This window comes from Mesocricetus auratus, unplaced genomic scaffold (assembly GCF_017639785.1).
Source record: "Mesocricetus auratus isolate SY011 unplaced genomic scaffold, BCM_Maur_2.0 Super-Scaffold_100004, whole genome shotgun sequence".
Taxonomy (NCBI): domain Eukaryota; kingdom Metazoa; phylum Chordata; class Mammalia; order Rodentia; family Cricetidae; genus Mesocricetus; species Mesocricetus auratus.
In genome coordinates, this window is record NW_024429189.1 from 93,734,405 (window position 1) to 93,758,913 (window position 24,509).

The 24,509-nt window shown below is 46.9% G+C and overlaps 2 protein-coding genes across 5 annotated transcripts in view; both read right to left on the reverse strand.

Moving 5' to 3' along the window:
• Positions 1–14,973, reverse strand: part of Ncaph (non-SMC condensin I complex subunit H) — a 33,690-nt gene extending 18,717 nt beyond the window's left edge. The window contains exons 1-7 of one of the 4 annotated variants that reach the window (XM_040746241.1): positions 14,747–14,973; positions 9,680–9,820; positions 3,532–3,763; positions 3,110–3,200; positions 2,387–2,479; positions 1,947–2,085; positions 594–718 (exon numbers count right to left, since the gene is read on the reverse strand). In XM_040746241.1, the coding sequence (XP_040602175.1) occupies positions 594–718; positions 1,947–2,085; positions 2,387–2,479; positions 3,110–3,200; positions 3,532–3,763; positions 9,680–9,698 (699 nt within the window). In that variant the 5' untranslated portion in view covers positions 9,699–9,820; positions 14,747–14,973. Of the gene's footprint in view, positions 1–593; positions 719–1,946; positions 2,086–2,386; positions 2,480–3,109; positions 3,201–3,531; positions 3,764–9,152; positions 9,269–9,679; positions 9,824–14,746 lie in introns of those variants that run through there. The other 3 variants (XM_040746240.1, XM_040746242.1, XM_040746243.1) reach the window with 3 other exon arrangements.
• A 375-nt stretch (positions 14,974–15,348) lies between these two features.
• Positions 15,349–17,738, reverse strand: Itpripl1 (ITPRIP like 1). Its single transcript, XM_040746244.1, is given in 3 exon segments — positions 15,349–15,609; positions 15,611–17,040; positions 17,124–17,738. Coding segments are annotated over 2 exon segments (1,647 nt in total). The 5' UTR covers positions 17,027–17,040; positions 17,124–17,738; the 3' UTR covers positions 15,349–15,378.
• Positions 17,739–24,509: the final 6,771 nt, after the last annotated feature.

The window sequence follows — 24,509 nt, forward strand, 5'->3', positions numbered from 1 at the left end:
GTGACACCAACCCAAAAGCAGAACACATCACAAACACAGGGGCAGACAAGGCAAATGTATGTGAGGCACAAACGGAGGAAGTGACCTAGGGTCCTACCAGGGGAGTATACTGGGCTTAGGTCTTATAGATGCTTTGGGATGTGGCTTCCAAGGAGACACAGGGCTTGGGTCTGATAACACAGATGTGGCTCCCTGACCTTCCTTGGAGGCTGTGATCCTGCCCTCCTCATGACCCAGTCTCAACATCCTGGGCTCTAAAAAGGTCGTTTCACCTCTACACCCTCTCATCTCTGTCGCCATCCAGGCAGCATCACAACTCCATAATCATTCTCCCAGTTCACTTACCCTTCCACCCCGAGCCACTCACGTGACCCACCGCTGCAGAACACTGGTCCTGTCACCTCTAGTTCCTTCCTCAAATGCTAACCAGGCATGTTCTCCCATCTGGAGCCCAGACCTATAGGTCATGAGTCAGTCTACAGTTAGTGAACCAAATCTAACCTTTCTTCAAGATTCAGCCATGCCATAAACCCTGACCTACTGACTGCTCTGCCAAATCGGTCGGAAACCACATGGGGTGCACACTTCCTCACCTCACACTTCCCATCTGCTTCAGAGACATTGATGTTGCTTAGGTTCTGCTCAATGGTTTTGCAGGACGTCTTCTTCTTTGGCTTTGCAGTCTTCTTGGTTGTTTCTGGTCCAACAGCACTTCCATCTAAAGAGTAATACAGTTCTTGAAAATCCTCAGTTATCATGATTTAAAAAGGAAATCCCCTCAAGTCAACAAGCTGATCTAATCTGCTGCTTACAGAAAATTGGATTACTAGATAACACATTTCACTTCTAATAAAAATCCATTTCCTGGGCTAGAGAGATGGCTCAGAAGTTAAGAGCACTGACTACTCTTCCAGAGGTCCTGAATTCAATTCCCACATGGTGGTTCACAGCCATCTGTAATGAGATCCGGTACCCTCTTCGGGAATGCATGCATATAGACAGAACACTGTATACATAATATATACATAAATCTTGTTAAAAAATCCATTTCCGGCCAGGTGGTAGCGACACACACCTTTAATTCCAGCACTGGGGAGGCAGAGGCAGGTGGATCTCTGTGAGTTCAAGACCAGCCTGGCCTATAAGAGCTAGTTCCAGGACAGCCTCCAAAGCCATAGAGAAACCCTGTCTCGAAAAAACAAAAAACAAAAATCCATTTCCAATCTGCGATGACGGCACAAGCCTTTAATCCCAGCACTTGGAAGGCAGAGGCAGACCTCAGTGAGTTCGAGGCCAGCCTGATCTACAGAGTAAGTCCCAGGACAGCCAGGACTGTTACAGACAAACCCTGTCTCAAAAAACAAAACAAAACAAAAAATCCATATCTGGTCGGTCAGGTGGCAGTGGTGGCGCAGGCCTTTAATCCTAGCAACTCAGGAGGCATAGGCAAGCAAGCAGACCTCTGAGTTCAAGGCCAGTATGGTCTACAGAATGAGTTCCAGGACAGCCAGTGCTACACAAAGAAACCCTGTCTAGGAAAACCAAAAAACAATCATTTCCAAAGACACCAGCAGAAGCTACTGGGTCAGTGTTTATTCGGTCTTGCTAAAGAATGTCTAAAGCTTTTATTCAGTCCTTTTAAAGGAAAGGAGCTCCTGTAAGGAGAACCAAAGGCCTTTAGGAAACAGTGAGACTGCCCTGAGAAACCCAGCATAAAAGGCAGCTGTGACGGCTGCCTGGGTTGGATGAGGCTCAGTTCAGTTCCCAGTAAGACACCCATCCCAAGGGACAAACAGATATATAAAATAATTCACCATCCATCAAGAGTTCTCTACAGAATCAAGCAAGTCACATTTCCTGTATCTTCTCATGGAAAACCACATTCTAGAAATATTGCCCAGTCCAACTAGAAGTAGCCCTTTACCTCCAGACCCCAGTCTGTGTACCTGCACCGTGGCTCTCCGCTTCTTCTTGAGATGGTGGGTCTTTGCCCAGTCCTCCAAGAACTCTGTACACATCAGCATGGACAGCATCCACACGAACGGCATAGATCTTGGTGCTGGCATCCAAGGTGCCAGCAGCCACCTAGCCCAAAAGCACAACTGACTCAGGAAGATGCACAGGACAGCACTTTGGACAATGGTAAAACTCAGCTGGATTCATAAAATATTTATTGAAGAGGAAAAAATGAAAGGTACTAAACTGGGGGGGAATAAAAATCTGTTTTGAGCCTGCACATAGCCCTTTGAGGGAAGGACGTGAAGGAGCCATGGTAGTACTGTCTCATCAGGAAGGCTCCTGTGTATTTGCAGACTTCAAGTGTGTTACACTAAGCATTAGAAATAATCACTGAGTCGGCTGGAAGGAGAGTACCCGTGCTTCTTACTTTAAAGTTGGTTGGTTCTGTGTCCTTCTGCTTAAGAATCTCTGACATGAAATCAATCAAATGCAAGCCAAAAGCATTCTTAGTAGTGATTTTCTAGGGGAAAACATTACAAAAAGGTTTATTACTCACAGGCTTCTCATAAGCTCCTGTAAATAATGACACTAGAGTTTACATACAAACACTCCCATTGACCTCAGTTCCCACAAACACTTGCAACACAGCCAAATCCACAATGCACCTCACCCACACCCCCCAGCTGAAAACTGAGAATACATGAGAGCTCACTGGGCACAGGCCTTGCTCTAAGAACTCTGCAGAAGCCTCTGAGGCAGGGAGTCACCCGGTTTATAAGTCAGAAAAAGAAAGTTCTAATGCTCCAGAACTCATTATTAGCTTCCAAACTCACACCTTTGTCAGTACGTCATGTTGCCATGTTAGATATACGACAACCAGGAAGCCAATCATAAGCAGCAGCATCAAAGCTGCCACCAGAAACAGTAAAGCCACCCTGAGCAAACCAGGGTTAGGAAGCCACACCAGAGAATAAACAAGTCATCACATTGCCTACCTAAATCAAAGCCCTGTCTCCCTATGACCAGACACAAAATCAGGTACAAATTAGATACCTGAAATTAGGTGAGGCAGAAGGATCAAAGGTTCAAGGCCACCTGGAGCTACAAAGCAAGATTCTGCCTAAATAATTATAAACTAACAAATACTCACATTTTCAGTAGAAAGCTTGATACAAGTAGAGTAATGTTCTGTAATCTGTGTGTTTGTAAACTTAGATATGGTAGTTGAAGCATCAGTAGTCCTAAATGAAAAATAAAAATTCTAGCAAGGATCTACAATATAGTTACTTCAAAACACAAACCCAGGAGGCCAGCAAGATAGCTCAGTGGGTAAAGGTACTTGTGTCCAAACCTGATGACCTGAGATTGATCCCTGGAACACAGAGTAGGAGAAAAATAACTCCTACAAGTTGGCTGGCCTTCTACATGCGTGCACGCACACATGCAAACACATAATACACATATTAAATCAAAACAAAAACCCCAATGCCCAGAACCAATAAGGTACTAAGGAGGCACCAGGACCCATACAACCCATGTTACCCAACAGAACCAATGCAGAAATGTGCTCACCTGTTAGGGGAGGCTAGCATGTGAGAGGAGTCCGAACTGAACTGCAGGTCAAAGACCCTGGAGCGTCTCCGCTGCATCCGCTCTTTCTCATCGTCATTCTGAGGAAAGTCTTCAAGGACTGGGGTGTTAGGAGTACTGAGAGTGGGCTTCGCAGGCCGGGACACCCGCTCCAACGGTGATAAAATACCGTGCTGGTGTCCATTGGTCTTTGGAGAAGAGTTGTTCATTGTTTCTGGCAGTGACAGAACAAAATACTTGTTCAAGAACCTTCAACAGAATTATTTCCTTTATCAAAAGGGGGCTTGGGCCTGCCATGGGGCTCGATGAACATTCTCTGCTAAGTCCTACAATGCATGATGCTAGACACTCTATAGTTTGGGTTTCTTGGAGGGGTGGCAGTGGAGTGGGGAGTAAGGAGAAAGGTAAGAGGACAAACACCCGCTTCATAGCTCTTGTCATTCAAGCACAACACAGGATAAACACAATGAGGCAGGACTGGAGATGGAGTTGAGCGGTAGAGCATTTTGCCTAGCATGCCTAAGGACAGGTTACATTCCCAACACCGCCAAGGGCCGAGAGATAGATGAGACAAAGTCGCTGCCTTTGATAAGCTCACAAACTAGCAGAAGCACATCTGTCACCCACAATGTCAGGCCAAGGAGACACTGGTGTTGAGCAATGATGAGGGTGGTCTACAGTCATAGAGGCTGGGATCTAATACCAGCTCCTCCGTGTCTTGGCAGGAAAATGGAGAAAAAAACATTCAAAATATGCAACACACACACACACACAAACACACAGCGTATTCCCAAGAATTGGCCACAAATCACATGCAAACTACAAAAGCTGACGGGCAGTGACTACATTAACCAATCAGACAATGCAGCCTCACCAAAAATGAGAAGTTCCCTCATCTGTAAAGTGATACCACAGGAAATTCTTTTAGAGTTTATTTTTATTTTATGTGCATTGGTATTTTGCCTGCATGTGTGTATGTGTGAGGGTGTCAGATCCCCTGGAACTGGAATCAGAGACAATTGTGAGCTGTCAATGTTGTGTGCTGGGAATTGAACCAGGTCCTCTGGAAGAGCAGTCAGTAATCTTAACCACTGAGCCATCCCTCCAGTCCCAACTACAGGAAACTCTTAGAATCATCTAGGAAATGCTTTTGCCAGAAATATTTAACTTAAATGTAACTAATACTTTAGATCTAACCACCACCTTGTAAGAAATATAAGAGCAGAGGAAAAAGCTAAAGGATACAAACAAACATCTAGCTAAATCTAGAATGGGGGCAGTTTACAAGACAATAGCTCACACCTGTAATCCCAGCATTTAGGAGACTGAGGCAGGAGAGTTAGCTCAAACCTACCCTGGGCAACACAATGAGACACGGCTCAGAAAATGAAATGAATGAAAACTTAATGTCATTAAAGACAAGAACACTGGTAGAAGCGGTAGTTTCTTGGTTAAGGCATGCCTACAACAACCCAGCAGGGACTGGCACCTCGACTGAAACTGAGGCTTTTGATTTGAAGTCTAGTGGCGCACGCATCCCATTATACAGTAGCCGCCTCTACTCGTGTCTGCACTGCTTACTTAGAGACAAGAAAGCTCCGCCATCCTGGGGTACTGACCCGGATAAACAGTGCTGAGATACAAACTGGAGTGTGCCAGGGAGCACAGAAAAGAAGAGCTGGGCTGAGAAGCACATGTCCATAATGCTGGAAGCCAGCAGAGCATTGCAAGTTGGAAGCCAGCCTGGACTGCGTACAAGCCCTAGGCAGGCAGGGGCTACACAGTGACATCCTGTCTCAAAACAAGTAAAAGTAACAAGCCAATTACCAAAAAAGCCAGGGGAGCTCTTCTGGATGAGAAGAAAACAAATGACATATAAACCAAAAGCAGCAAACAGACTCTCAGTCAATCCCTGCTCAAAAAGATAGCTAAGAGCGCTTTGGGGGAAATTTTGGAAATCTAGAATAAAGTTTAGACCTTAGTCTAGGAAACTGAATTTAATATCTTAGGTAACCACTTTGAGGAGATGTGTGAGAGACAACTAAGTATAGAGTGATTTGAAGAGTGTAACTTGCTTTAAAGGTAATGGCAGTAAAACATCAGCAATCGTTGGACTCGCTAGTGCACAAAGAGTGTTCTGAAAAGATGGAAACGTGTGTGTGTGTGTGTGTGTGTGTGTGTGTGTGTGTGTGTGTGTGTGTTGGGTATACATGTTTTGGAGAAGGGTGAAGCAGGAAAGGAATAAGGAAGATGGGAGTTGTCAGTAAAGTCACTTTTGGGGGGGAGGAGGGGTTCTTTGGTTTTTTCAAGTCAGGGTCTCTGGGTAGCTTTGGCTGTCCTGGAACTCGCTCTGTAGACCAGGCTGGCCTTGATCTCAGAGATCCTGCTGCCTCTGCCTCCCAAATGCGGGGATTAAAGGTGTATGCCACTGCCTGGCAAGGTCACTATAAATACAGTAGTCAGTGGAGACTTTACCAAAAAGCTTACACCAGAAACAAAGCCACGCACAGTCTGGGAAAACCACGTGGAAGCAGGGGCACAAAACAAAGGTCAGAGCATGCCCAGTGTGACAGAATACACTAGTCTAAGCAGGAAGGCCTCTCTAGGGGCAAACAAATCCTCAGGCTCTCCAGGGCCAAGACAAGGAAGAAAGAGCACTAGACAGAGCAATAGAAGACCAACTTTCAGGAGCTTCAGAGCATGACTCATGACCACTGTAATGACTTTATTTAGATAGGGTCACATGTAGCCCAGGCTAGCCTCAAACTCACAACTGCTGAGGATGGCCTTGAAATTCTAATCTTCCTGCCACCACCTCTTGCACTCTGGCATTACAGGCATATGCTACTATGCCTGGTTTGTGTGGCACTGGGGCTCAAACCCAGAGCTAGGGGTTTGAGTAAACCTCAATGTTAGGCAAGCATTCTACCAACCTAGCATCCCCAGTTCTGACTTTGCCTCTTAAATGCAGTGAGAATGGATACAACTGGGTAATGAGGAAAGGAGGAACAAAATGAGCTAACTTGAGCTTCAGGAGGACAGAGGATTTCTCTGGTTGTCATAGTGAGAACACCCTGAAGAAGTTCTAGACTTCTCCCATTCCCCAGCCATCCAACTGCACTACAATATCTAATTGTAGAATTCAGGGGACAATTTCAGGCTAGATGAGTTTGGGAGTTATTCATTTACCACACTGGGTGAGCTCTCTAAAATACATGACTGAAGAAGGGCTGATATCTCAGAAGGGTCCCAGAATACATCAAAAACTACAGAACAGGAAAGAGCAACCAGCAAAGGGGCTGGAGAAGCACAAGTCATGGGAGAAAAACAGACAAGGATTCTACCAACTAAGTCACTTATTCTCTGTTGTTTTTATTGCCCTCGTGTATAGAATACAGGTGAGCTGGAGGGTCAGTAATGGAGAAGGCACTGGAAAGCTAAGGAAGAAATGGTTATCTAGAATAGAAGGAATGAAGCAGGAAATGTGGCATAACTGATGGGTAGCTTTGAAGAGTCCCCAAAACCAACCATTTGGCAACTCCCGGTATTTTTCTCTGGCCACTGTCAAGTCTATAGAACAGGTTATGTTTAAATTAACCAGGAAGCCAGGCATTGGTGGCGCACGCCTTTAATCCCAGCATTCGGGAGGCAGAGGCACGAGGATCTCTGTGAGTTCGTGACCAGCCTGGTCTACAAGAGCTAGTTCCAGGACGGTCTCCAAAGCCACAGAGAAACCCTGTCTCAAAAAACCCAAAATAAATAAATAAATTAATTAATTAACCATGATTGTGGGGTTTTGCCAAGAACCTGTAAAGAAGTAAGAGGACACAGAGAAACATGTGATTATATTGACTGACCAGGAACGTAACATAAATAAGGAAGGAACAGGACACAAGATGGTAATAGGCAGAAAAAAGTGGCAGAATAAAAGCCTGAAGGCTGGGAGTAAGAGAAAATGAGCTGGACACATAGAGGTGGTATTAAACACATGGGGGCAAAATGGTACCATTATTACTAATGACACGTTCATGGTGTGACTATGGCAGTGACTATGAGCTACTGTTTAGAGCAAGACACAAGATTCCTGGAAGGAGATTAAAAAAAAAAACCACAAAGAACCCTTATTCCTAACCCTAAAAGAAACAGAAAGCGCTGCTTCAAGTTTGGCTCCATCACTCACTAGTTGACAAAACTTTAAGCAAGCTCTCTATATGTATCTGTGCTGCATTTGCTTCACCACTGCCCAAAGAGGAAGAACATACACCGGGCTTTGGCTGGTAGGTTGGCATGGAGTGGGAGAGAGGGGAAGAAAGCAAAGCAGCAAGGGAGGGAGAGCTGAGCTGGGCGCAGATCTCGCTGTTCCAGAACAGGTGATACAATGTAACTACAACAGACACAACATTTTATAGGAACACATTAAAAATAAAAGGAGTCTGGGAGGGCCACGCCTTGGTGGCCCACGCCTTTAATCCCTGCACTCGGGGGACAGCGGCAGGCAGGTCTCTGAGAGTTCCAGGCCAGCCTGGTCTGCAGAGCAAGTGCCAGGATAGGCTCCCAAGCTACACAGAGAAGCCCTGTCTGTGTCTGGGGGGAGGGATATATAGAGCTGTGGCAGCTGTGGTAGAACGCTCACCTAGCACGAACACAAGGCACAAGACCTACACAACAAAAGGAGTAGACACAATAAACAACAAATGGTTGTGTATGGGAACAGGGACGAAAGGCAGGAGAAAAACTTATAACGCTTCCTGTAAGTTGAAGAGTATAAGAGTATAATCAACACAACTTTCCTTTAAATCCTCTGATCCTCTCTGTGGTGGGTAGTATGCATCTATTCTAATTCAACAGATGGTTACTGAGTCAAAAGCATTTCCCTCTGCCTATTCATGTCCTCCCATTCATTCAACTCCTCTGCTCTGGTTCCCATCCCTACCATTTCATAAGAACAGTCTTGCCATGATTAGAGCAGCTTGCATGTGGTCAAACAGTGTGAGCTCTTCCTCCAGGCTTCGGTTTTTTGTTTGTTTGTTTTTGAGACCCAACAGCATTCGAAATAACTAATGACTTTTTTCTTCTTGAACTGCTCTTGGCTCCCGTGACCAGTGCCTCCTCTCATCCGGCCTCTCTGTGCTGGTGCGCGATGTACTCTCCACGAGGTCTGTCTAGTATTCTCACCTGTACCCATGGCTTTATGATCTATATGATGGAGAAATACAAATCTACCTCTCAGGCAGCCTATGGATCTCTGTCAAACTCATCCAGGAGATACAGACCCCTTCACCTGAGCACCCGTCCAGGAAGTCACAGGCAACATGTCCAAAATGAAACTATTATTCCAAACCTCTTACCAAGGTCTTCCCAGGTCCTGCCTACCATCCAATCTCACTAACCTTAGTTATGACCTTCTAGTTAGTCCCTTGCCCAGTCCAGGCTCTTTCCTGAATCTTCACTTTCATGCACACTGCTCTCGCTGTAACGTTCTTCCCAATGTCTGCCTAAAAACCTCGAGCCCACAATTGAGGAGTCACAGCACTAGGCCTTATCTGTCAAGTATTTCCTGTACTGTCTCGACTTGAACACAAGCTCCAAGAGGAAAGGGGTACCTTGTTTTGCGCGCTATCCGCGCGCCACGCTCCCTTTCAAAGTGGGTCTCAGATAACACAGGCTAGCCTCGAACTCGCTATAGCTGAGAATAACTTTGAACTTCTGATCCTCCAGTCTCTACCTCCAGTGCCCAGGCTTCTTCTGTTGTGAATCTCCTGACCGAAGGAAGGTCTGTCCCAAAGGGAGCATTCAAAACTTTTGAACCAGTTCCAAAATAAAGTCTCTCAACACAGAGCGGTCACCACTTCGCTTTCACAGCTCCCCAAATAACGTCCAGTCCAGAAAAAGCACCACCTCATCCTCCTAGCACCGGAGCGCGGGGAGCAGAAGAGCCCGGCCGCCACTTGCAGCTGCGCCCTGATTGGGCCAGAACCCCACTTCCCTCCTCTCCCTTCCCCCGCCTCCGCGCTCAGCCCCCGACCCCCGGCCGAACCCAGCTGAGCACATTCGTCCCTTCCGGACTTGCCCACGCGAGCGCCCCTCAGTCCTGACCCTGCCCGCCGCGCCTCGACCCACTCGAGCTCACTTGGGAGTGGAGTTCTCATCTTAGCTCTTCAGGTCTCCGGAGTTGGTTTTAAATTGCGACCGCCAAGCGTGGAAGCGCGGTAACCGCCGCGTGACGTCACGGGAGGGCGTGGTCGGGGCGCGCCTGCGCAGACCGCATAGGCTGCTGGTAAAAGGGTGGTCATGAAAAGCTGGCGGGAAGTTGCTCATAGAAGTCTGTTCCCAGTGAGATTGAAGACAGCGGTAACCACGCTGAAGTAGTTTGAAAACACCCCGGCGCCAAACGCTAGGCGCGGAGTAGGACGTGTGGATCCCGGGGAGGAAAAGCTCTGCTTTCCTAGAATTTGGGTTTTAATGCTGAGGCAGGTTTCTGAGGAAGTAACTTTGTTTGCTGTGTGGGTACCAAAAGGCTATTTTTATTCAAAGTTCCAGGGGGGCAAGAAGGAATGTAGAGCAATGTATTCATGTGTACAACCCCCCCAGAGCATTATGTATATGAATACACCTCCAAGAGCATCGTGTATACATGTATACACCAACCAGAGCATTGTTTACCTGTGTATACGCCCCCAAGATCATGTATGTATATGTATACATACCAAGAGCATTGTGTTTACATGTGTATACACCCCCCAGAACATTGTGTATGCAAGTATACACACACACCAGAGCATTTTTTTTTTTTTGGTTTTTTCGAGACAGGGTTTCTCTGTGGCTTTGGAGGCTGTCCTGGAACTCACTTTGTAGACCAGGCTGGCCTCGAACTCACAGAGATCCGCCTGCCTCTGCCTCCCGAGTGCTGGGATTAAAGGCGTGTGCCACCAACGCCCGGCCACACCAGAGCATTGTATATGCCTTTGTGCATACACACTCCTTAGAACATATGTGTACACATATGTATACACTTCCAAGAGTATTGTGTATGGATGTGTACACACACCCCGGAGCATTGCATATGCCTTTGTGCATACACACACAGCTACACACTCCAGAACATTGTGTGTGCATGTGTGTATATATACACACCAGATCACTGTGTGTACATGTATCTATACTCACACACCACATACAGGAACACATTCAGACAAAAACACTAATGTACATAAAAATAAAAAATATATATATAAAGTTGTCAGGCTTAGCAGCAAGTATCTTTAAAGACAAACAAACATTTCTGAACTGTTCTCTCTGGTGGATACCCCACAACAGTGGGACTAAGGAAAGAAAAGACTACAATGTTCCTCACCTTCCTGAATGCTACAGTCAGCCACCCAGGAACTGCACAATTGCGCCCAGGACTGGATGCTCCCCATCTTATCCATTACTGGTTTTGCCTCTGAAGAATCTCTGCAGGCCCCTCACCTTTCCATTCACATCACTCCCTTCCCAGTGAGCCTAGAATGGTGTTTGCCAAGTGTAAATCTGATGTCATCCCACTTTCTCCCAGAGGTCTAAAATCCCCTCAAAGGTTCCTTTGTTCTGGGAACTTCCAAAGGGGCCTACAAGGACCTACAGGGTTTGTCCCTACCCCCACTCCCATAGACTCCAGCCTCACTTTGATCTTGTCACCCCCCTTCCTCCACCCCCTCTGGCCATTTTTCAGACTTGCCTTCATCATGCCTGCTCCTACCATAGTTCCTCTGCATGCATGCTCTCTTCCACCTAGAATTCTCTCCATCTCCATCCTCCTCCAGTTAGCTCAGGTTTTGGCTCCTGCCAGTTCCCTAAGAAAGCCTTCCCAGATACACTGAAGGCTACTTATTGGAGGCTTTGATGTTCAAACTAAGAGCAACAAGTATTGGAGGAGTAACAGGTGGCTCTGAATTAGAGTCCCTGAAGAACTGGGTGGGAATCTCTGACAAAGGAAAGATGCTGGTGACCCACTGGAGGCTATTATTCCGGGGCAATAATGAGCCTCACAGGCTGACTGCTGGCTCTGTGCCAGCTTCATACCCAGTGTCTGTAGGTCAAGCATGCCCAGAGCAGGCAGACGTTTCACATCCTCCTCTAAATGCTGCCTTTGTTTTGGAGTTAAGGCAATTGAGGGTGCCAAAAGATTAAGTGATTTATCATTGGTATCAGAGGCATGTGAAACTCAATTCCCCTGTTTGTACAGAAGTAGTCGGCCCCTCCCCCACTGGTAGGCTGCCAGGAGACGGATTGTACTCCACCAGATTCTACTTCCTTAAAATCCAAGAAAAACAACCTTAGTTTGGGTGAGGACCAATAGTTACTATCAGGCTAAACAAGCAACCTTTGGCTACAATTTGCTGACTTTTCAGCCAAAAGCTGGCTTTTGCCATAACAGTTTCTAATTTAAATCACCCAAGTTACTCAGACCAAAAGAGATTGCTGTTGAATGGGCTTCTCAAGATCCTGGCCATGTGGTAGAGCAGACCTTTGATTCCAGCATTCCTGAGGTGGAGGCAGAGGCAGGTGGATCTCTGAGTTCAAGCCCAACCTGATCTTTAGAACCAGAATCAGTTCCACACAGAGAAAAACTGTGTGTGTGTGTGTGCATGCATGCAGGCGTGCATGCGTGTGTTGGGGAGGTGTTTTACATTCTTTTTGGCCTCTGAGCAAATGTTTTTAATTTTTGTATCCATTATGAAATTCCTCACCTCCTAAATCCTAGCCTATGAACAATTAATCTTAGAACTTTCAAACAATAACACACTGCCGTGATCTTAAGAGCTAGTGGACCGGTTAATCTTGTTTCACTCCAAAGCCCACAGTGAAAGGTTGCTAGGGCGGGTACTTTATCCCAGGTGCAGCCACTTATTAGGTATTCAACCATAGAAAAATTGTGTACTCTCTCTGTACCTCAGTTTCTTCAATAAAGAAACTATGTGGACAGGCAGTGGTGGTACATGCCTTTAATTCCAGCAATCGGGAGGCAAAGGCAGGCAGATCTCTGTGAGTTTGAGACCAGCCTAGTCTACAGAACGAGTACCAGGACAGCCTCCAAAGCTACACAAAGAAACCTGTCTGCAGAAAAAACAAAACAAAACAAAGAGCCTATATGGTGGGGCTACAATATGAGAACTGAGGGAATTCCTAAACAAAAAAAGCAGTGCTGACAATGCTCATTGAACTGTGACCATCCCCATTGCTGGAACTGATGTTGCAGCCTGGGGGCTTGCCAGGTTCTGTATCACAATAAAGTAGAGCTTCCTATCTGGAGAGGTTCCCCCTTTCATTGTTAAGAATATTCCCAGTGTACTACAGGTCTGCCTTTTCCATTACTCACCCCACCACACACACACACACACACACCCTGTACACTTTCTTGTACCTTCTGTTCCACCCAAGCTCTGCTGACTATCCCCTTTGCTGTCTTCTCCCCACTCATAATTTCACGTTTGCTTTCTTGTCTGGTAGACGAGAAACAACCCTGCAGACCCAGCAATCATGCCACCTTTTTTTTTTTTTGAGACAAGGTTTCTCTGTGGCTTTGGAGGCTGTCCTGGAACTCACTCTGTAGACCAGGCTGGTCTTGAACTCACAGAGATCCGCCTGCCTCTGCCACCCAAGTGCTGGCATGCCACCTTCTTTCTATCCCAGCAGACGCCTAGAGTATGCTGCTTGCAGTTACTAAGAGCTTTTAATTTGGTTTAGGTACCATGGAAATTAATAACTTAAATGCTCCTTAACTTTATGAATTATTCTTTCGTGTCCACTGGCCATGCCACTGGAAACCACAAGGCAAACCCCAGCTTTAAGGTAAACTGAGAAACACCAGGATATACTAGCCAGAGCTGTTCAAGGAACAAGAACTTCCTGGGAAAGGTATTACGAATGTTGTTAGTGAACAGATTCTAATTCATACAGAAAACAGCCTCCATTTTTTATTGGAGTTAAGATAGAAGCAGATAGTTTTCAAGAATCCCAAATACTGACTGACATCAGTTTCTAGAGTGCTTTTATTTTTGCTGGCGTGGGGAAGGTGTAGATTCTCCAACAGAAGCCCCAAAGGCTAACATTTGATACTCCTTCCTCACCACCTGCAGCAGAGGGCAAGTCAAAGGGCAGGCCTGGGTCCTTCCCAGCAGATTTCCTGGCAGTGTTGGGTACAGAACAGCCTTGATGTTTCAAAAACAACCACCCCCACAACTCTTTCTTAATACTCAAGATGCTGAAGGTTTGGGACGAGGGGAAAGCATGCCAATCATTCTCTAGAATCAGGGTTCTTAGACTTGAACTGCTTCACAGACCTTCCTGTCCAGCCCTGGCAATGGGCCTGGATTGTGATGACCCCTCTTTTCAAAGTAACAAAGTTCAAGCAATCTCTGTCATCTTTGGAGAGAGAATAGAAAGTCATCACCAGCAGACTGCACACAGCAGCTCAGCCTTTCCATTGAATAGGCAGCTCTCTCAGAAACCAACTGCTCATCTCAGAGCCCGTGGGAAAGCAGCAGCAGAGGTTCCCAATATTGCTTCCAGGCACCAGAAAGGTCATCAGGTGTTGCTTATGGTATCTCAGCTATGGGAAGGGTCACCATTAACTTAATACTTATGAATCAAAACTAACAAATATTTGGGTAGTAACTAGGGCTTTTCTCAGATACATAAAAACAGCTAAAATAGGGAGGCAGAGGCAGGCAGGTCTCTGTGAGTTTAAGGTCAGCCTGGTCTACAAAGCAAGTTCCAGGATAGCCAAGGATGTTACAAAACAAACAAACAAAGAAACAGAGAAACAAAGAAAATAGAAAAGTCAGCCAGTGGGAGTGATGCACCTTTGATTCCAGCACTTGGGAGGCAGATGCAGGCAGATCTCTGAGTTGAGGCTAGCCTGGTCTACAGAATGAGTTCCAGGACAGCCAAGGCCACACAGAGAAACCCTGTCTTGAAAGAAAAGAAAATAGGAAAGAAGAAAAGAAAAAAGCCAGGTAGTAGTGGTGGTGGCGGCGGCGGCGGTGCGGCGGCTCACTCTTTAATCCCTGCACGTGGGGCAGATCTGCGTTCAAGACCAGCCTGGTCTACAGAGCCAGCCAGGACTACATAGTAAGACCCTGTCTCAGAAAAAAATTATAAATAAAAAGACAAATCTCATTTATATTTTCAAATTAGTTAAGTTATAAAAACTTACAAGTATGAACTGTAGCTGTCGATTCGAGGGAGGAAAGTAGAGAGCATCAGTTTGGGTGGAAATCAAGCTAACGGTATCACAAGTCATTTCAAAGGGAACAAGTCACAGAAAGAAGTCAGCTAGGGTAGAGGTATCTCTAGAGTTTCTGCTTCCAATGGTGACGCAGAAATACAACTTAACAGGACCTTAAATCCTCAGCAGCAAACTCCTCCCATGGCAGCTGTTTCCATGTATTTTCACAAAAGTCAGGACTCTTAAATATCAGCCACTACCCCGTCCCCGCCTCCGCCCCCAGACTAGGTTCCACTGGCTACAGCCATGTTCACATGCTTCTAAGAGTGATTTATGCAGCCGGGCATTGGTGGCGCACGCCTTTAATCCCAGCACTCGGGAAGCAGAGGCAGGCGGATCTCTGTGAGTTCGAGGCCAGGCTGGACCGACAGCCTCCAAAACAGAGAAACCCTGTCTCGTTAAAAAAAAAAAAAAAAAAAAAAAGAGTGATTTACGCTATCATAGTCCCCATGAGCAAGGCAAAGGTCACATACACTTCTGGTCATGTTAGAAATAAACTCTTTGCATCCTGAAGAATCAGAAATACCCTCTCCTATTTTTTTTTTTTAATGGGCTTTCCATTAAAGTCCTCCAGCCAGTGGGGAGCAAGGCAGAGTTTTCACCTGGGCCAAAAGATTGTGGAATTCCTCCATTGCCTGTGAGTGTGCTACTGGATTTAGCACCAGGTGTTGGAAAAGATTCACAGGTTCAGCATTACGAAATGTCTTAGGAATCGGTATGGTCAGGGGCAGGAAGGTGTTACCAATGAGGAAATGATGGAGAGACCTTTGCTGGAGGCCTTGGCCTAAAAAAACAGAGAAGGTCCTGGAGCCTCTGAGAGAGCATGCTGTGCTGCCAGTCTGTTAGAGGCAGTCGGAGCAACAAGTGCATGAGGGCCGTTTTGAAGTGGTAGGCCGTGAGCATGGGGCGGGACGCTCCCGGGGGTAGCATCTGGTGGTCCTGAAGACTCAAAATGATCTGCAGGCACTTGAGGTGGCAGGTGTTCTCAGGAGCAAAGCGCCCCACCAGCTTCAGAAACAAGTGTTCACAAGCTGCAAAGGACTCAGGCCAGTCCACACTGGTGAGCTGTTCTCGCTCAGGGGCCTGACTCACCAGGTAGACCAAGGTGTCTTCCCGTTGCACACCAAGAACCAAGCTGATAGTTAGGAAGCGGCCCGAGCGGTAATCCAACCTGAGCTTGCAGGAGGTGGTAGACGGTGGGAGGGTGAGCTTAAAGTTGTATTTGTGGGCCACGAGGGCCCAGGCATTGCCCACCATGTTTCGGAACCACTGCACAGTCTTACACACATCCAGGTGCGAACCAGTGCAGAGAGCTGCCTTGATGGAGCTAGTACACTTGTTCAAGATGGCCGAGTGGTCCCTGTGGTGGTGCACCAGGCACAGCACATCCCCCAGGAGCTTCTCATGTTTGCACATGCATTTAGAGTCCACTCTCACACAGCCACAACGACGGCCCAGGGCCGGATCTCTCATCTCCAAGACAAACACAGTGCCCTGTGGAGGGACAATGGGCACCAGGACATCAAATTTGTGAGTCTCATGGAGGGTCCCCCATTTCTCAAAGGCAGCTCCAATGCCCAGGCAGTCCTCCAACTGTGGGTGAGCCTCCTGGCGGCTGAGCACCCGACAGGCCTCAATGAGATCATCCACAAAGCTCTCCACAAACTCACAGGTGCAGGGCAGGTCACGGATGGCATTTTGGATATAATGTTTGTAAAAGGATTCCAGGGCTTCCTGGGAGGGAACATTAGAGAGCCAGGTGTAAGAGGTGACGGGCACAATCCGGATTTCTTCCTCTTCCTCCTCGCTGCTGGAGTCAAAGGCTGGCTCGTGCTGCATGTTCTGTCGCAGGAGCTCAAAGATGAGAAAAAGGCAAAAGAGGCCTGCGTTCCACAGGTTCCCCAGCATCCAGCCCAGAGGCCCCCCATCTTGGCCACTGGCCTGGAACGGCCATCCCATGTCTTTCTTGCCCAGCACTAACTGGTCACTGGACGTGTCTCCTCTCCAGAAGTTCTCTGCTTTCTGCTTCTGCTCAGCTGCCCGCCTTCTCTCTTCAAACTCTATCTCTAACTGCCGCATCTCCTCGCTCATCCGTTTCTCCAGCTGCCGACTCCTGGCTAGTGTGTCCAGGTCCATCCGGTCACTGACCATCAGGGGGTGGTGAACAACATACATCACTGCCAAGAACAGCAGGCTTATCACAGCCATGGAGGCCTCTGCATCTGGAGAAGTAGGAGGGTGGGGATCAGTGGTGACTTTCTGGGCACAGCTGTTCTCCAGCACATAGTCCCCAGAGCCCTGGTACCTCAAATCCTGGGCGCCAACTACTCAAGAGGAACAGAAAGTGCGCAGAGGTGAGTTTGGACGGAGCAAGAGTGGTCTGCCTCAGAGGAGGTTCAGGGAAGGGAAGTAGCGACAGCAGGATGTACCCTGAGTCACCTGCTTTCCTTCCACATACTGTGGGTGGTATCTAGGCTGCCTGAGGGTGGACATGAGGCTGCTTTTATTCCAGTATAATATGGGGAGGGGGGCCCTTACAGTGGGGTGGCCTCACCCGACTCATCAGTCCACCTTGGGCACCAGGTATGCCCTGCCAGTCCCAGAGGCTCCCTTCCACAGGCAGAAACCACAGAATCTGTCTGGGCAATATCTTCCCCATTCTTGGGTGGCCAGCCTCAGTCCCTAGCTGCAGCATCCCACTTCCTCTGTGACTTCACAACCCTACCCTTTGTGATTAGCACACTTAGCCTCGCCACTCTGCCCTGCAGGAGTCAGACAGGCACTGTGTTGCCGACTCCTTGGTACTGCAATGAGGTTCTGAGGCAGGCTAGCAGATGGTCATCGGCCCAGCTGCACGTCTCAGCCTAGTAAAGAGCCTGCAGAACTGAGTGGCCAAGACCCAACCGACAGACAGTAGCAGAGATTCCCTGCCCGCCCACCCAGCCACTGAAGCCTGAAACTTCCGGCCTTCACCCCAGTAATTCACCAGCTACGGGGCTTCCTGAGTTATGAAGGGCAGTGCACCACGGACATCGAGTTCAGGTGAGGGGCTCTCCTCGCTTTGGAACTGAGCCTAACTGCCCTCTCCCATGTTGAAAATTACTGGGGCCGCAGGCTCTGCCTCAAAGTGGAGGCCCCTCTACCATTAGTAACTTCCCAAATTCCACATCCAGAAAGTGCATTCTCACCCATCTCTCCTGGCCCAATTAAAGACCCAAACTAACGCTTTCTCTTGGGATTAGGGGCCACCTTACTCACGGTCTCTGTTATGAGCAACAGAGCATTCTTAAAGACACAGTGCGGCCTGGGACCCCCTGCCTTCTTCCGGGCGTGCACGATGCTCCCAGTTCATAGCCGGCAGCGACTACAGGAAAGGTCCCGACGCGCTCTTTCTGGGTACAGACCATGTCTCCGACAATCCAAAATCTGCGGGCTGTGGAGTGCTACGACTACCACGCGGTGCTGGCCTCGGAGAACTCCAGCAGTCCACAGAGGTTCCCGCCTCAGGGGTTCCGCCCCGGCAAGCTCCACCCCTTGCTCAAAGCCAAGAGGCGGGCCCGGGGCAGAACTCCTCGAGATCTGAGGCCCTCCCTAAAGGCACACACCTTTTGTCCCCAGCGGAGCCCCATGGCTACCCTCTCATACACAGCTGCTCTGCATCGACCGGTGGCACAAGGCTGAAGTGCCTGCTGTCACCCTCACCAAGTTCCTTCCTGGACGATGTACTTACTGAAATTTGGGTGGAAAGATAATGGAGCCAGAACTAGGAACTGACTGGGGAAAGCCACTCTCACTTCCTCCGGGCTCTATGCAAAGTGAAGAAGGAGATGTGTGGAGGCACCTGTAATAAGCATCACTTGATGGGAAAGATGACTCAGTGGGTGGAGTGCCTGCTGCCCAAGCATGAAAATATGAGTTTGGGTTCCCAGGCATAACACCTCTAACCCCGAAGTTGAAAGGACAGAGCTAGGCAGGTCTCCTGGGCTTAAAGTGGCCAATGAGAGCACGGTTTCATTAAGAGACCCTGTCTCCTGCTGGCGGGTGGTGTCTCATACCTTTAATTCCAGCCCTTGAGAAGCAGAGGCAGGTAGATCTCTGTGGATTTGAGGCTAGTGTGGTCGACAGAGCTAGCTTCTGAAGTTGACCTATGGCCTCCACAGGTACACAGGAGGCAGCTGCACACATACACATACAACACTACACAAACATGCATATACACAGGTGTTATGCATACACCGATGTACATCTCACCTCCAGACCATGCCCAGAAATCATGTACCTTCCCCCGACAGAGTGACTTTAGGAAAGGAGATCTGTCACTCAAAGACCTGTCTTGGAGCCTTGTTTACCACTCAAAGTAAGAATCCTAGTCAAAGTAAGAATCCTAAACCTGACCAAGCAGGGTTGGAGCATGCCCTTAATCCCAGTACTTGGGAGGCAGAGGCGGGTAGCTTTGTGAGTTCAATGGTCTACACACAGAAAGAGTTTCAGCACAGTCAGGACCAAAACAAAACAAAACAAACAACAAAAGAACTCTATCCAGTCAGGCAGCTCTGCTGATCATCATAGCAAAGCAAACTTCATAAAATATGAAGGCTAGATAGGCCTCATACACGTTAAGATATGCCAGCAAAAGCCAGGTGGTGGTAGCTTATGCCTTTAAACTCAGCCCTTTGGTGGGTAAAAGCAGGAGAGGCTCTCTATGAGTTGAGGCCAGCCTGGTCTACAAAGTGAGTTCTAGGACAGCTAGGACTGTTACGCAGAGAAACCCTGTCTTGAAAAACAAAAAACAAAACAACAGAAAAAATGTCAAGGAGCTGGATACCTGGCCCGATGGTTGAGAACACTGATTGTTCTTCCAAAGGACCCAGGTTCAGTTCTCAGCACCCACATGGTGGCTCACAACTGTCTGTTACTCGTTTGTGTGATGCATAGACATACGCAGGCAAGACACCAATACGCAAAAAATAAATATGAAGAGATGGCTCAGCTGTAAAGGGCACTTGCTCCTCCAGAGGACACTGTTTGGTTCCCAGCACCCATAAGGTGGCTCATAACCATCTGTAACTCCAATTCCAGGGGATCCAACAGTCTGACACCCTCTTCTGTCTCTGTGGACTCAGGTACAGAATGCCCATTCACAAGTAGGCAAAACACACAACTTTTAAAAGTAAATCAGCCTTTTAAGGGAGATGCCAGCAATCTAGAGAACTATTATCCCACTTAAAGATCACCTTGAATTGTCAACAGCTCAGTATCAGAAAACTTATTTGATTTTTTGTTGTTTTTTTTTTTTTAGCTTTGTTTTCCAACTTGTTTTGTTTTGGAGACAGGGTGTCACTATGTAGCCCTGGTTGGCCTGCAACACAGAAATCCACCTGTCTCTGCTTCCCACATGCTATAATTAAAGGCAAGTGTTACCATGCCCAGCTCCAAGCTTTATTTCTATGTTTGTTTGTTTAGAAACAGGTTTTCTCTGTGCTGCCCTGGCTGTCCTAGAACTGGCTGTGTAGATCAGGCTAGCCTCAAGTTCACAGAGATCTGCCAGTCTTTGCCTTCTGAGTGCTGGGATTAAAGGCGGGCTCTATTTTCCTTATGTGTCAGAGTGTTTTACCTGTAGGTATGTATGTGCACCACGTATGGTGCCTGATGCCCAAGAACGTTAGAAGATCCCTTGGAACTGGTGCTGGGAACTAAACTCAGATGCTCTTGACTGCTGAGCCATCTCTCCCAACCCCTCCAACATGTATGTTGTTAACTTAGGAATGGGAAAGATAGGGAACTCTCCATAGTTCATGTTGATTGGTGATCTTATACAAATGACAAGTGAAAGTAAGCTGTAACATGACTCATTTTAACAAAGCCAACTCTAGCATTGTGGGTATTTACCCTTGCTCAGCAAAAAGATATGGTAGATTTTCTGTGAAATAAATTGAGCTGTATCCTCTAAAAACTTATATTGTAAACCAGACATCATGCACAGGAATAACCCCAGAATTCTGGGAGATATGAGGCAGGGGATAAGTTCAAGGCCAGTCTGGGCTACATGAGAGAGACCCTGCTAAAGTTGGACAGATGTTGGGAGCACAAAGGTTCTTGTGCTCACAGATAAGCATTAGGGAAACCAGATATGCATTAGTTAAACACACAGGGCTGTCTCTTCAGTGGAAGAGATGTATAACTGATTTCTGCCCAGAAGACTGGGGACGGAGGTGGCCGTAGCCCAGGTGATCCTTGCTCTATCCATATGGGCAGGAGCTCCCCCAGGCTCCCACAACTAGGACCAGAGGTGGCTAATAATCCAGATGACCTCTGTGCTATCTGTATGACTGAGACCACACCAGATCTTCCCCTAGGCCTTAAGATAAAACATAGAGCCTATCTCTTGAACCCATCTTCATGGAAGAAGTGACACGGACTTCGAGAAGTTTCAATGTAATCATTCCTTCTTGTGCACACAGGATTGTTACACCAGGAAACTTTCCCCAGATTGTACTGTATTTAAATATGTCTAAAATAAATTGCCTGATGTCAGACCTGATTTCCTTCTTGTCTCAGGTAGATCTTTACTTTGCTGGTGGTGTCATCTGCAAATACACCCCCCCCCGCCCTGCCACCACTTCTGACACACAGACTGGCAGGATGGTATTGTTGGTGAAAAATAATTGCTCAGCAAGCATGATGACCTAAGTTCAAATCCCAGTACCTCCCTAAAAAGTTAGATATATAGGAGGTTGGTATTCCCATTGCTCGTTCAGGGAGGTGGGAAATAGAGACACACTCTCTGGATGCTCGGGGGCCAGCTAGCCTGGTGAGCACAACACAGAAGTAACAGAGACCCTGTCTCAAAGCAAGCTGAAGGTAAGGGCACACCCCAGTGTATCCTCTGACCACCACACCCTTGCAGTGGCCCGCACATACAAAACACACAAGTACACCATACCAGATGAAAGTTATGAAATAGCCAGGCATGTGGGGCAAAAAGAAGAACAAAAAAGAGAAGAGGAGGAGGAGAAAGAAGAAAGGAGAAGAGAAACATAAAATGATCATTATAAACAACAGGAAGTAGCTACCAACATAATTGCCTTGATTCTGCCTATTTGTCATTCAGGCCTTCAACTTGCTTAAAACCTTTCACCTTTTGGTGAGAACAGTTGCTTAAAGACTCAACATTGAAAGAAACAGAAAAAAAACCCGATTGCTTTAAAGGCAACTTAATTTTCCAGATTTCCTTGTTCTCAATCAAAAGATTATTGGTACACTTCAGTTGCTGCTTTTATCCATGAGACCGGACTTTATAATTAATGAAAAATTAGATGTTACATATAGTCTGGAGGAATTAAAGAAAAAAATTCAAGCCGGGCATCGGTGGCGCATGCCTTTAATCCCAGCACTTGGGAGGCAGAGGCAGGCGGATCTCTGTGAGTTCGAGGCCAGCCTGGTCTACAAGAGCTAGTTCCAGGACAGCCTCCAAAGCCACAGAGAAACCCTGTCTCCAAAAACCAAAAAAAAAGAAAAAAAGAAAAAGAAAATGCATGTCGTGTAAAGCCTTGGACTATTTGTTGTAGTATTTAGCAACAGATACTTTGTGGGAAGTATTTGAGTCTATCACGTGTCAATGGTGAACATCATAAACCCTTGTGGAGTTGAAAACCATCAGACTTGTCGTTTTTGTTATGAAAGAAGCTGAGGGAACTGGAGAGATAGCTTAGCAGTTGAGGGCACTTGCTGCTCTGGGAAAGGACTAGTGTTTGGTTCCCAGCATCCACACTGTGGTTCACAATGTTGTCTATAATTCCATTTGTGGGGGAGAGGGTCTGACACCCTCTGACTCCTGGAGCACCAGGCACACACATGGTGCACATCCATCCAAACAAGACATTCATATACATAAAAAATAAATCTGGTGGCTCAGCTTTTTAGTCTTGTGAGTCTGTATATGTAAATATGGGGATTGAATACAGGGCCTTACATGTGCTCAGAGAGCACACCAGTGAGCCTCATTCACCTAGTGCTATGGTGGTGGCGTGGTGTTTTTTATAGTTCTTTTTTTTATTCATAACAGAGAAAATAAGTATTTCCAACAAACAAGTTTAGAAATTATCTTTTGTTATAAAGTTGATACTTTTCTTTTTTGTTTGAAACTGTGTAGCCTTGACTCTCTCTGCGTTCTCTAGGTAGAGTAATCCAGCCATGAACTTGTGGTCATCTTCCTGCCTGTTGAAGGCTTGTGCCATCATGTCTTAACAAATTTGATACTTTGTGGGGGGACAGGGTTTCTTTGTGTAGCCCTGGCTGTTCTGGAACTAGCTCTATAGGCCAGACTGGCCTTGAACTTACAGAGATCTGCCTACCTCTGCCTCCCCAATGCTGGGATTAAAGGCATGAGCCACCGCTGACTGGCTTGACGTCAGTTCTTGGCAGTGCTTAAGTTTTTGGAGACACTCCTCAAAGAATAAATAAATCAAATCTCATTAACATAAATGTTTGCAATCAATTTAGATGATAGGAGTGAGCAGAAGTCCCCAAAATAAGCCACATCTGTGCTGAAGATGCTAAAAGGGTAAATGACCGGATTGAACTTAATGATTGCAGAAAATTAAAATGTTGAAGAGCCAGAGCCAAATCACTGCAGGCTATTTTTAGATCCCTTGAATGACATTCATTTCTCACCCCTGTATCTGACCTAACATCCTTCTGACTATCAAAGCCTTTAAAATGTATTCTTAGCAGGCCACAAGTTTCTACCAATGGAAAAAACCTAAAACTATAATTGTAAAAGAATGGCATTGGGCTGGGCGTTGGTGGCGCATGCCTTTAATCCCAGCACTTGGGAGGCAGAGGCAGGTGGATCTCTGTGAGTTCGAGACCAGCCTGGACTACCAAGCGAGTTCCAGGACAGCCTCCAAAGCCACAGAGAAACCCTGTCTCGAAAAAACCCAAAAAAAAAAAAAAAAAAAAAAAAAAAAAAAAAAGAATGGCATTGGCTCAGGACACCCCAAGACCAAGTTCTCAGCACAAATGAGACTTATTTGCCCCAGAGGGACAGAGGGGCATGGAATAAGAGACCAAGATAGGAGATAGAGGGGAGAGAAGGGGAAGCAAACGAGGGAGGGGGGTATTTGTCGTGGAGTGGGACAAAGGACTGCCTCTGGAGAGAGTGGAGACAGACGTGGCCCACAGACAAAAGTCAGTTTATAAAGTTAAAAGGGGAAACCCCGTGTTAGGATGAGGTGTTCAATCTTGATTGGGCACGTTAATTAGGTGAGACAAGGGGTCTTTGATTGCTGGACCTTGGTATTCCAGCCTCAGAAGGAGGGAGCAGCCAAATAAGGGGAAGACCTTGAAGGCTAGCTTTAGGAATGTAATCTGTTTTAAACAAGGCAGTGGGAATGGGGAGAAGGGCAAGGCTTTGCTGTGCTCCAGCTGACTAGAGTCCCTTCAACCATCACATTATAACAGGGACCCAGACCTTACTTAGCACAACTGACTCCATAATGGAAGTACCATTTACACTGTAAAACTCAGCACATAGATAGCACCACCTGTAAAACTAAAACAAGGCCTAACCCATCAGAGCCCACATCATTCTGGGAAGTCTCACAATGCACTGACCTTGATTTTTGACTTCTATAGCTCTGCTTCTTGCTCACTGTTCTTGTTAACTGAAGTGTGTCAAACTGTTTTTTTT